The sequence below is a fragment of the Macrotis lagotis genome, chromosome 4 (genome assembly GCF_037893015.1).
Source record: "Macrotis lagotis isolate mMagLag1 chromosome 4, bilby.v1.9.chrom.fasta, whole genome shotgun sequence".
Taxonomy (NCBI): Eukaryota; Metazoa; Chordata; class Mammalia; order Peramelemorphia; family Peramelidae; genus Macrotis; species Macrotis lagotis.
The window spans coordinates 133,968,631-133,982,833 of NC_133661.1; the positions used below are offsets into that span (position 1 = coordinate 133,968,631).

The 14,203-nt window shown below is 33.2% G+C and overlaps 1 protein-coding gene across 5 annotated transcripts in view; it reads left to right on the forward strand.

Annotated features, from left to right (window-relative positions):
• The window catches only part of MCTP2 (multiple C2 and transmembrane domain containing 2), a 266,381-nt gene that overhangs the window by 219,283 nt on the left and 32,895 nt on the right, over positions 1-14,203 (forward strand). For 4 of the 5 annotated variants that reach the window (XM_074234164.1, XM_074234162.1, XM_074234165.1 and 1 more), the window contains one exon: positions 12,076-12,198. The exons of the other annotated variant lie outside the window; for it this stretch is intronic. In XM_074234164.1, the coding sequence (XP_074090265.1) occupies positions 12,076-12,198 (123 nt within the window). The remainder of the gene's footprint in view (positions 1-12,075; positions 12,199-14,203) is intronic. 5 annotated transcript variants of the gene reach the window in all.

Consider the following 14,203-nt stretch of genomic DNA (forward strand, 5'->3'; position numbering starts at 1 on the left):
TTTTAATTTTCTCCCTATCATCTTAAAACTGATTGTTAGTTTAAAAGAACTTGAAAATGCTCTATCCGACCTAGGGTAGAAACCAGGAGTTTGTTTAGCCGGAGAACTGTGGGGCAAGAAGCAGAGGAATTAACAGAGCCCTATTAATTGGACTGATTTCATGTACTTGAAGACCTGAATTTCAGAATTAAGAATTCTCTTGAGCTTACGAACTTCTTTCACTCATGTGTCGCTACATTAGTTTTTCTTAAGTGTATGTCCATCATTCTCTACAGATTCGTTGATGAGAAACTATAAAACCAGCTTTATGTGCAACATGTAATTTATTGATTTTCCTGTATTTATATATAGTACAAATGATTTTTATTGCTTTTAGCTTATTAAGTAAATAATTATATTTAAGATCTGATGGTGTTCTATTGTGAATGCCTAACCAGTGTAAAAATTTAGATAGTAGTACATTGACAGAAATTCAAGACCTAATGTGGTGATTAGATAGAGTATATCCCTATGATAGGTTTCCTCCTAAGTCTGGAGAGTGTTCAATTGTAGCTTCATGGTAGTAGTCCTTCTCTGGGAATTTGAAACTGTCAGCTTAAAGAAGGGCTAATTAAGTCAACTCGCAGAGAAAGAAAAAAATATAGATGGCTTATACCCCAGATGAGATGTGTGGCAATCCATCCAGTATACCATTCAGGAATTATATTTATATCTAACTATATATGTAACTAATAATTATGTTTTCCTTTATAAATTTCAAAAGATTCTTTGCATTCTTAAATGGCATTTTACAGAGGATCATATTTCCAATTTAATAATGAAAATCAGCATAGGATTGAACATAAGAAACTTACATTAACTTTTTAGGAACAGAACTGTATAGATACCTATCCTATTTCTATTAAGTATTAAGGTATTACAAAATAACTATGGAAAATACCTGGAAAAAAGGCAGACGATGACTAATATGTACACAAGGGTTAAGCCCACAAATTCTGTTTCTGTTCTCTTTATTATCAATTTTTACTATAGTTTCATTCACATGATCAGAGAACCATAGAATTGTTATTAGCAAGGGATATATAATGCCATCTACTTTAACATCTTCACTCTTTAATTGAGGAAATGAAAACCCAATGAGATTACTTGATGTTTGCAAAGGCCTAGGTACAGTAAACATTATAGATGGGATTTTAAACCCAGGTCCTTTGACATCAGAGAAAATAAGTCATGTAAACCTGTGGCCTCATGTCCTAATTACAGCTTTTAGTTAATGAAAGCAGATTTCCATCTCTACAAATTTTGAATCTTACAAATATTTCCATTCCTACTGGAGATGAGATCAAGAAATCCATTCCCTCAACAGCAATAACAAAAAGTTGCTGAGTGAGGACACTAGATGATAGTGATTGAGTCCTTCCTCAGTGACATTACCACTTATGTGATCCTTACCACACCTAGTAAACTTCATGGGCCTCAGTTTCTCCAAATGTAAAAAGGAGAAAATATTAGTACTTGTCTCATGGGATGTTTGTAAGGATCAAATGAATAAAATGTGGAAATATTTGAAAACCTTAAAGTTTTCTATAAATATCTATTATTGTTATTTTAAGTAATATGCACAGTTTCCCATATGAACTAACTACTGCTGGATAAGAAAGACTTTGGGATACCTATTTTCCCATTTTACTTTGAAATTTTTCCATCCTGTATTACTATAGCCATTTATACATACATATATATATATGTCTTTATGCTAGTGCCTTTCCTCTGTTGATTATCTTTATGTCTCTTGTCTGTAAATAGTTATTTGTACATTTTCTCCCCAGACCAGGAGCACTGCCTTTTGTTTTTGTTTCTTCAGTGTTTCCTACAGTGCCTGACACAATGGTAGATGATAAATGCTTATTGACTACTTGAATGCAGACAAAAAGTAAATACTGAATTAGATTGAATTAGGTCCTATAATCGATTGGTAGACCACAAGCAATATAGACATAGATATACACACATATATGTATATATATACATATATATAGTATATGTAATGTAAACATATTACATATCTATGGAATATTAATGTCAATGTGTTATTTCTATGTGTATGGTAGCTAGATGGCACAGTAGATGTAGCGCTGAGCCTGGATTATTCTTCAGTCAAGTGGTCAGTCAACAAATATAGATATAGATATAGATATATATTATATATGTATATGATTTATAAAATATATTAATTTTATATACATAAAGTAAGATCTAAAGTATATTTATAAGTTCATTCATTGTGCTTTACATCGTCAGGGCCAGAAAGTACAAAATGACCTTTATAAATTTCATGCTACTTAAATCAGTGTCATATTCTATAAATGTTTTAGAATATTTGTCAGTGCTTCAGTTTGGAATGAGGGAGTAACCTCAATTAACTGCCTGACTTTTTTTTTTACTATTCCTTTTGGAACTTTTTTTGTGATTCTTGTGGTTTACTACTAATCTGTTTAGTGATTGATATGAGTATTAGACAATCATCACTATAAAAAATTACAAGATGAAAGAAGGGTCATTAGAAGTAACTAAAATTTCTTGAGAAAGGGTATTCTTATAATTTTTACTTGGGATAAAAACATTTCATTTGTTGTAGTAAAAGAAAAACATTTAATGTGATTAGACTAGCAGTTGCTTCTTTTGCCTTGGGGATTTTTGGAACTGCACTGGGATTCTCCATTTTGGATTCTAATGCTATGATAAATTTCATATCTACTTGCATTGTCTGAACTTCAAATACCAAAAAAGAGTATATGGAATGTTACTCAATAAATACCTCATAACTATAATAATAATAATAATAATAACAATAATAACAATAACAATAATAAAAAAAATCTCTGGTTGTGATGTACAATTGAACAAGAGGGTCGCTTTGGTCAAATGGTATTCCTGAAGAGTGTATGTGATTTAAGTTGAGATTGTCTTCTCTCATCTTTGACATTTCTAACAAGAAGTCCACTCCAATAGAACCATCCCATGAGACAAGTACTAATATTTTTTCCCTTTTACAGCTGGGGAAACTGAGGCCCATGAAGTTTACTAGGTGTGGGCAGGGTCACATAAGTGGTAATATCACTGAGGAAGGACTCAATCACTGTGCCATCTAGTGGATTTAACCAGATTAAACAGCTCCCAATCCTCAAGTATTTGCTTGAAATCATTAGGCTTTTTGATATAGCATTGCATTAATCAAATGAAATCAACTTCACCAACACTAGCTTCAATGTTAGTGTTCTTTTCAGTACTATAACAGAAATCTAGTCAGGTCTGAGTTTTCTGATGGTTTTAGTCTAATTGACTTTCCACCAAAGTGTCTATTCAACCTCTGCTTTTACTTTGAGTATTAAAAATTATTTATAATTATATTATAATTTTATTCAATATTTATAATTATATTATTTATAATATAAACCATTTTTCATTTATCCTTCTTGAGATTCAGTTTTCACTTTAGGATAGGGGTACAGATTGCAGAGTTGTCTACTGGTTAAGCTTATTTTATTCATATATCCTATTATCATATGTGAACTTTTTTTGCATACATATTAAATTCCTAATGTCTATATTCTTTTTATAATGCTACTTCAATATTCTTTGATAAAGTGAAATAGATAATTAATGGTCATCCCCTTGATTGTCAATAATGATTATATTAAACTAACTACCACCAAATCACTACTTTAAAGATTGCTCTAAATTTAAGTTTAATTAATATTTACAATGTTTTCTGTGGTAAAAGAAATTAGAATATTTGACATTTTTATTCTTCATATGTCCATTTAAAAGTGTCATTCAGGGGCAGCTAGGTGGTGCAGTGGATAGAGCACTGGCCTTGGAGTCAGGAGGACCTGACTTCAAATCTGACTTCAGACACTTAATAATTGCCTAGCTGTGTGACCTTGGGCAAGTTATTTAACACCATTGTCTTAAATAAATAAAAAGAAAGAAATTAAAAGTGTCATTCCAATTCCTATTGTGGTGTACAGTTCTCAAAGACTATGTTAATAAAGAATAAACTTTGGGAGGTTGCATCATGCCAAAAATGTTTTTAGCTTGATTTTGGCAAAGACTTTCTAAGGACAAGCCTAACTATATCTGAAGATGGTTGGTTATTATTAATTTGACTACTTAGTCCTGAATTATCTGTCTACTGGAAAGACAAAATAGACCTGTTATATGTGCTTCCTTTCTGATTCTGTCTTAATAACTGAAGTGGTAGAAGAGGAACTAGGGAGTGCTAAATATCACATTTTTAAACCATTAACAAATATTAGCTGTTAATTTTTAAACTTATGAAATATTTTTCTAGTAACAAAAAATTGTCCATGATACTTAATGTAAATCTCAACATTTTAACAATGAAACAAAAAGATTAAAATAAGATGGAACTAAATAGCATCAAGGCTTATGATTTTCAATAGAGGGGCAAATCAAATAGATGATTTTATTTTTTATCCAAGGGGGAAAAAAGTATTTTAAGAGATAATTGATTATCCTGTATAGTGTTCATGTTATACAAAATGACCACCATGAAAGCATGAAATGTTCAGATTTTTTTTTACAAAGACTAAGAAATTAGAAAAAATCTATGAAGTAAACAAGATCCAAATTTGAGTGAATATTTAACAGGTTATATATATATATATATATATATATATATATATATATATATATATATATATATATATATATATATATATATATATATACTGGGGGATACAGTATATAGGTGGATAATAGGTGGATACTAGGAAAGGTCTATTATATCGGAAGAATTTGACATGAATCTTGAGGGAAGCCAGAGAAGCCAGAAGACAGAGATAAGAAGGGAGAGAATTTCAGGAATGGCGTACAGACAGTGAAAAGACAGAAAGTCTGTAGTGGTATCATATTCAATGACTTCCATGTTAAGTATTGGTGTTGATGGGGGAAAAAAACAATTTTTGTAAAATATGATTCAGGAAAAATAAAATAATCCAGAGTAAGTTAAATGATAGAGAAGCTTCAGACCTAAAAATCTTAAAAATTCTTAGAGTCAGAATATATTTTTCAAAATAACATACACACACACACACACACACACACACACACACGCACACACAACATTAGTAACATTTTTAATTCACAAGAAATAACTTATATTTATAGGGTTATCATTGTTGAATCAGAGATAGACAATTATCTTGTTAGAACAACTATTGAAGTTAATATAAAGCTAGAAGAAAGACTATGAAAGGGAAAAAATATTTGAATTAATCCAATTGAGTAGTTGTTAGCAGTTTTCTTTTAGTTTATTAATACATTGTTTATGAATATTTGTGAAGAGAATATATATATAAATATATATATGTATATATATATATATATATATATATATATATATATATATATATATATATATATAGTGTGACTGTTGATGGAAAAGTTGTTCATGCTTCTGACCTGACTACTTCCCCAAATAGTGATATCTTGTAGGACTTGGAAGTTGTGTGGTTCTTTATTGTTATTATTATTTAAAATCAGAGTGAGTCCTGAATAAGAAGAAAGCGAGTTTTGCCTTTTTTACCTTGGTTTACTGAGAGAGTATTAGCTTGAGACTGAACTCTCAAGAGAAAAAAGGCAAGCAGTTTGAGAAACTCAGGAATGTGAGACCAAGGTCAAAATCAGGAGTAGAGCAAAGGAAAAATGCTAATGAACTCAGTGAAGAGATTCTAAGAAACAAAGCAAAATCAAATGTCTTTGGGAAATTTAGAAACCCAACTATTTAGCATTGGAAGCTCAACTGTCATCATCATATTGGTGATCCTTAACAGGAAAAAGAAAAATAACATCCTCATCAGTCTAAAGGCCTATTCAAGTCTTTGAAGCAATGAGTTATAGGGAAAGAACGAAACAGTTTCCTCCATCATTAAAATATTTGTTGATTTAGAGACATTATTAATATGAGTAATGGTGAAAGATAGGGACTTCAGAACTGTTGCTAACCTTTCTTTAAATAATTTAACAGTCACATATAAATTACCCAGAAGAAGCTTGCCTTAATGGATAGAGAGTTGTCCTGGTTTCAACTTCTGTCCCTGGTACATACTGGTAACTGTAATCCTCTAGGCTACTGTTTTTAATTGATATTTTATAATTCCAGATACATGTTATGAAAGTTTTTCAACTCTAGGCTACTTTTTAATCTTATAAGTCATAGAGCAGTTGCTGACCCATACTGATGAATGAAGTTTCCTAGTTAGAACTTCCTTATGTCAATAAAATCATAGGTCCAATTTCTATCTCTGTCTTATAATGGTTAGCAGAATAAAGTGCCCCCAAAATACTGCAGACATCTGACTTAAATGGCTAATGGAGGAATGTGACAGCAGAGGCACTGGTTTAGAATATAAATTAATTTTGCAAAACCTTATGGAAAAAGAGCACAATATGCAATATTGACTCAAAACAAGTAATAAGCAGTTTGGAGGGCAAAATCAATTTAACAAAAGCTTGGTAAGACACAACTAAGCTAAACCATCCTGAGGGACAGGACAACAAAGAGACAAAAAAATGGAAAAGACCTGTGGAGAATTTTTGAATGAACCCTTTTCATCATCAGTAGAACCACATAATTTTGACTCTAGCATAGCAGTCCCTTAGGAAGTAGAAATGCTACTGAAGAAAGTAAGGTTAGGAAAATCATTTTAATGAGATCAGAAAAGGTCAGTAATTTGAGTTTGCATGATATTGAGGAAGCAATTCTCAAAGTATTTAAAGAAAAAAGAAGCTATTCAAAATGTGGACCTTTTTTTTCCCCCTTTGTAGACTAAACCTAAGATTTCATAGATACAGGAAACTCCCAAAGGGGAAACTCCCTTAAACTATACATATTGAGATCTACTCTGCCATTTATTGTTTTAAAAAAGTTTCCTCGGGGTACTGAAAGATTAGGTGAGTGAAGCTTGGACAAATAGAAGAGAGGCAAAACTTGCACCCAGGTCTTTCTGACTCCTGGACTGCTTTCTGTTCATTATCATACTGCCATCAGTCAAATAACATCTGACTCTGCTTTTGATTGCCATTTAAGGACTAAACTAAGATCACAGAGCTATTTTCAGAGGGTTTGGGTCAAAGGTGATGAATGTTTTATTTTGTTTTATTTTAATCACCATAACAGTTCTTAGAAAAATATGTGTGTATATGGATGTACATATGTACATATGTTATGGATTTGTGTGTGTGTGTGTGTGTGTGTGTGTGTGTGTGTATTTCAGGATTAGGGTTAAAAAGGCAAAATGAGAGTATGATCTAATTTAATAGATAAAAATCATGGATGTTAAATGCTATTTGTACAGTCAAGAGTCACTATACTCAAACATCATCTCAAGCTTTGAAAAGGACAAAATAATTTTTGATACTATTAAAGGATGTCATTTGTGAAAACTTGTCTATTCCCTGATAATGCCTTCAAAAATGTCTTTGATGCTCATGTAGATTATTTTTATAAAAAGTATGTAGAAAATGATAGACAGACACATGTGTATACACAAATGCTTTCTCATATCTATTCAATTTTATGAGAATAATCTACATAAGCATCAAAGGCACCATTAAACACATTAATTATATGTATATGCATATGTATATATGTATATGCACACAGAGGCATATATATAAATACATACACATACAGAAATATATGCATTTCCTATTTTATACAATTTTTAAAATAATTTACAAAAGTATCAAGGACATTCTTTAGAATATTATAAGGAAACAGGCAAGTTTTCTTTTTTTTATTCAGAATCTCATTTTTTCCTAGTACAAATTTTTGTTTTAGGTTTTTACAAGGCAATGGGATTAAGTGGCTTGCCCAAGGCCACACAGCTAGGTAATTATTAAGTGTCTGAGGATCAGGCACTCCTGACTCCAGGGCCGATGCTCTATCCACTGCACCACCTAGCCACCCCCCAGTACAAATTTTAACATTAATTTTTAACTGAGTTCCAAATTCTTTTTCTCCCTCCCCATCCCCATACCCTATTTTGAGAAGGCAAGCAATTTGAAAGAGGGTACATGTGTAGTCATTTAAACATTTCATAATATTCATGTTATGAAAGAAAATCTAGATCAAAAATAAAAGAACCCTCAAGAAAAATAAGAAAGTAAAACAAGTATGCTGCAATCTATAGTCAGAGGATAGCATTCTTCATCATTAAGTCCTTCAGATGTGTCTTGGATTATTGCATGCTGAGAATAGCTAAGTTATTTACAACTGATCATTTTACAATATTGCTCTCCATTTTTACATAATACACTTCACTTTGCATCTGTTTATATAAGTCTTTCCAGATTTTTCTGAGAGTATTCTGCTTATAACAGCACAGTATTCTTTCATAATCAAATACTACAGTTTGTTCAGCCATTCCCCAATTGATGTGCATCCCCTCAATTTCCAATTCTTGGCTACTAGAAAAGAACTGCCATATTTTTGTATATATAGGTCATTTAATTTTTTCAATTTCTTTTGGGATACAGATCTAGCAAGGGTTTTGTTAGGTCAAAGAGTATGCATAGTTTCATAGACCTTAGGGCAGAATTCCAAATTGCTCTACTGAATGGTTGAATCAGTTCAAAACTCTACCAACAATGCATTAATTTCTCATTTTCCCATATCCCCTCCATGTCATTTTCCTTTTCTGTTCTGTTAGCCGATATAATAGGTATGATTATAGTGCCACAGAAGCATTTTAATTTGCATTTCTCCAATCAGTAGTAAGAACATTTTTTTTCATATGACTATAGATAATGCTGATAACTTCATCTAAAAATTGTTCATATCTTTTGGTCATTTATCAATTGGACAATGGCTTTTACTTTTTTTAATTTGATTAAGTTTTCTATATACTTAAGAAATGAGGCCTTTAAAAGAAGAAACTTTTTCAAAATTTTTTTCGCAGTTATTATTGCTAACTATATTTCCCATCCCATTCTCTCCTTTCACCCTGTCCCTCATTTTGCTTGATTACTCCCTACCCAGTCTGCTGTCTCTTCTATCACAATCACCCCTTCTCTTATTTCCTTCCCTCCTACCTTCCTATAATTTAAGATAGATTTCTATACCCAATTGAATGTATGTAATTCTCTTTGAACCAGTTCTAATGAGAATAAGCCCCCCTCATCTCCCTCCATCTTCTCCTCCACTCTAAAAGCTTTTTGTTGTCTCTCCCTTTTTCTCAGCACATTTCTTTACTGAATGCTTTTTAAGGCATTCTTCTCATTGACTTTTTTCACCTTTTGTACCATTTGGCCTAGTCTGTTTTTTTAAATGTTATCTTCATCATTTTTTTGTGTCTTCCTTCCTAACCTGTTGACTCATTTTTCATGATTTTCTTGCACCACTCTCATTTCTCTTTTCAGTTTTTCCTGTTTGCCTCATTTGATTTTCAAAATTCTTTTTGAGTTATTCCACAGCTTGAGACCAATTTATAGTTTTCTTGGAGGCTTTGAATGTAGGAGTTTTGACTTTATCTTCTGAGTGTATGTTTTGATCTCCCTTGTCATCATATTAATTTTCCATGGTCATATTTTTTCTGTTGTTTGCTTATTATTCCAGTCTATCATTTGACTTTTCACTCTTTGTTGAAGTAGGACTTTATTTGCAGAATGGAAAGCATACTGTCCCAAGCTTCAGAGATTTTGTGTAGCTGTTTTCAGAGATACTTCGAGGGACCAGTAAGTTTTAAGTTCTTCCAAGGTAGTATGACCCAAGGAGACATTTGTTTTCCACTTTCCTGTTCTCTGGTCTGTAGGTCTCTACAAGGACTATTTTTTACCCTAGAACTGTGAGGGGAGGGGTCCCTCCTTCACTGTGGCTGTAGGCTTAGGTGTGCTAGTGTTCCCAGTACTGTGACCCAGATCTGAGTATGGGCAAAGCAAGAGTCCTGCTTCCATGCTAGCAAAAAAAATCCCTATAATCTCCTTCTGACCAGATGTTCAATCACAATACTATCTGTGGGCAAAGAGCCCTGTACGCAGGCAGCTACTGTGTCTGCTGATATATTCATTCCTATCACTTGCTCCTAGTTTGCTGGGGGTTGGTCTGTGCTGGAAGAGTCTGCACTGGACTGAGCTCCTCTCTTGACCTGGTACAAGAGACTCTTCCTGCTTCTCTCCTAAGTTGTCTTTTGTGGCTGTGGTCTAAGGGATTCAGTTACCCCAACACCTGTTCCTGGTCTGCTGGTTTACACTCTACATTGGTTAACCTGCACTGGACTGAGCTCCTCTCTCACCCTGGTACAACAGACTTTTCTGCCAACCTTCTAAGTCGTCTTAGCCTGGAAAATTGTTCCAGTTCCTGTATTGTGGTTTTTAATACTTTAGAATTTGTTTAGAGCCATTATTTAAAAATATTTGAAAGAGTTTAGGGAAAGCACTGGGGGAGTCCCTGCCTTTGCTCTACCATTTTGACTCTGCCTTTAGCAAATTTTCATAAATAACAAAACACAATTTATTACATCTTTCCTATCACACAAATATTGGGTCCTTTGCAAAACCTAAAATGGTTTTTGAATACAAAGACTGACCACTCATAATGTCTAACAGCAATTAATTAAATCTTCTTTCCATTTCTATCATTTCTATCCTCTTTACCCAGGCTACTTCTCTCTCTCTGTCTCTCTGTCTCTCTGTCTCTCTCTCTGTCTCTCTCTCTCTCTCCTTCCCTCCCCCTCTCTCTGTTCCTGTCCCCCTCCCCCTATATATATATATATATATATATATATATATATATATATATTTCATATGTATATGCATATACATATATACTTACCAAAATACAGATGTGTATATGTAAAAAGACATGTATGTATAGACATTCCAATGAACTGCTATGGTGTGGGGAAAAAAGTCAACAGCTTATCTCTTTGCAAATAGATTTTTGTAATCTTAATTTGGTTAATCATAATCAAATTTCCTTGTTTGAAAGGACTTAGTAGATTTGTGTACTAGTCATACCCTACAAACATTTTTCAGAAATCCCCATGGTCTTCTGCTTCTTCATAAAGTGCTGGAATATTTTCAGAGTATTTAATTTGATCCTTACAAATTTCTGTAGAAGGGAGATGCTATGATTCCTGCTTTATAGATGAGGAAATTGAGAAAAAAAGAGGTTTAGTTACTTGCCAAGGTTCACACAGCTAGTAAGTATCTGAGTCCATAGTTGAACTTACTGATTCTTTTATTTTTGCAAGGTAATGGGGTTAAGTGGCTTGTCCAAGGCCACACAGCTAGGTAATTATTAAGTGTCTGAGACCAGATTTGAACCCAGGTACTCCTGACTCCAGGGCCGGTGCTTTATCCACTATGCCACCTAGCTGCCTCTGAACTTACTGATTCTTGACCCAGAACTCTAATCATATACTAACTGTGCCACTTGCTCATATAGGGAGTAGGGGAAGGGGGGAAGGGGGAGAGGTCAATTATGATGTAATCTTCTTTTTATGGCAGTGAATTCAGTTTCCTAAGCTTCTACTTTTTAATCTTGGAGTATCCTTCAAAGAATAATTTTTGTTTTAGTTTCTTACCATCAACTTTCCTGATTGACAATGCTATTAGCTAATCAGAGGATCTCATGAAGCATACAAGCAAGCAAGGAAAAGAAAGGGAAGGAAGGGAGGAAAGTAGGAAAGGGACAGAGAGGAAGGGAAAGAAGCAAAGAGAGGGGGAAGGAAGGAGGGAAGAGGGGGACAAAAAAAGGATAAAAACCAAGAATAGCTACCCTAAAAGTCCAAGTTCAGTGAATGGAACTTCTAAAACTGAATGGTACCCTGCTTAGCTGAAAGCTTATTCTTCTAACATCCCTTCCCTGGTGAGTCAAAAACTCTTGTATTTGCCTTTTTTGCACATTATAATCCCTTCTTTTTGTTTTTAATAGTTTAATAGTTTTACATTGAAATTTAAAGAAAATACAAGTTTATATTCAATGACACAATAGATCCCAGTTCTCTTCCTACTGTTTTCTCATGTAGTCTCACTTTCCCCCCTCAGGTGTTTCTGGTCACTGTCTGGAATTTTGACCTGTACATGATCCCCCTGGGTTTATTGTTGCTCTTTGTTTATAATTTCATCAGACCCATGAAAGAAAAGGTCAATAGTGTACAAAAAAGCCAGGTAAGCCAAGCTCCCCATCAGCTTTGACATTTGAGTAAAGAATAATTTGTTGGTTTAAAAATCTAATTCAAATTTGCTTTATTTTAGACATATTTAACAATATGGCCTATTAGTTTCACTGAGGCTATCTTTTTATTTGTATGAGCAGAGCCTCTTTCCCCTAAGGCATATTAATGGCTCGGCCTTCAGGTATGTATCTTTGACACTCTAGAAGAATTTATGTTATTATAAATGTAGAAAAAAATTCATATTTATGGTATACTACTCTCTTCAGTTCTTTTTCTGAGGAAATTACCAAAATCCAACTTCATTAGAGGGTATGGGTTGATAATATCCTTTCTATGATTAAATCTAGGTCACAAATAAAAGGTTGGATAGAAATGACTTTTGACTAATTTTCATACTATTTTATTAGGATGAAATTTATATCAAGAATAATATCCATGGGGATAGAATAAGAGACATAGTGGTACACTGGCAAGATTTTGCAAGAGACTAGAATTTGTTTCCCAGATCTGCCATTGACTAGCTAAGAACAAGTTCCTTAACCTGTCTGTCTCAATTTCCCTACTTATAAAAATGGGAGAATATCTGGCTTTATGTCTTACATAATTATGAACTTTGTGAATTATCCATGTTTTATATAGGTAAGTTCTTATGTTTCGAAATTAATTTTTATTTGCAATTTCACTTAGGGAAACTTGCCACTGAGTTAAATATAGAGAAAAGACTTATTACAATTAATATGTATGTATATATGTATATATACATATATATATATATATAATATATATATACCATCTTTTACTTCGCTAGTTTCTTTGCCAATGATAAAGTCGATTCAATTTTTCCAGATATATCTGTGTAAATATTTTTGTGGGTATGTGTATATATATATATATATATATATATATATATATATTCATGCACAATTAGTAGATCTAACCAAGATTTTATAGTATTTCAAGATCTGAAAAGTACTTTCTAGAAATAATTTGATCCCTACAGTAACCCGGGGAGGTAGATGTAATTCTTATTCCCTTTTTACAGTTGAGGAAACTGAAACAGAAATTTAATGACTTGCCCAAGGTAACACATACACTAAGGGTCTGAGATTGGATTTGAACTCAGGTCTTCTTGACTCCAAACTCAATGCACTACCCATTTCACCTCCTACCCATGCACTGTCTAATGAGCATGAGTCACATAATCAATGTATTGTTGTTCAGTTATTTCAGTCGTGTCTGACTCTCCCTAACCCTGTTTTGGGATTTTCTTGGCAAAGATATTGGAGTGGTTTACCATTTTCTTCTCTAACTCATTATCCTTATTATGAGGAACTGAGTCAAACAGACTTAAGTGACTCACCCAGATTCACACAGCTAGTAAGTGTTTGAGACCAGATTTGAACTCAAAAAGATAGTCTTCTTGATTCCAAGTTCCTCTCCACTGCACCATCCAGCTGCTCTTTTTAATCATTATGATCTCAAAACAGGAGCTGGCTGGGAAGTTGGGAAGGAGGTAGAAAAGAGGGTGGAAATTGTATATTTTGTGGAAGCACAGTGGAATCAGTAGGAATTGGCAATAGATTCAATAGGATGAGAAATGAGGAATTCAGGAACACTTTGAATTTATCACCCTAGGGACTGGGAGAATAAAGGGTAGAGGAAATAAAGATGGTTAGAATGAGAGCAGGTTTAAGGATGAAAAATAATGAATTACATTTTTAATATATTGAATTTGAGCTGCTCATAGAACATCTACATAGAGATGTCTAGCAGGTAATTGAAAGTGGAAAACTGAAATTTAGATAAGAATTTCAAGCTAATCATATATTTTAAAGAAATGTGTATAGAAATGGTCATTGAATTCCAAGAAACTGATGAGATGATAAAAGAAAATCATCTAAAGAGAAGAAGGAGAAGAGCTGAAGGCAGAGCCTTGGGAGACAAACTTACTTAGTTTGTGTGTGAAGGGCAGTAGGATAGATCCATCAAAGGAGTTT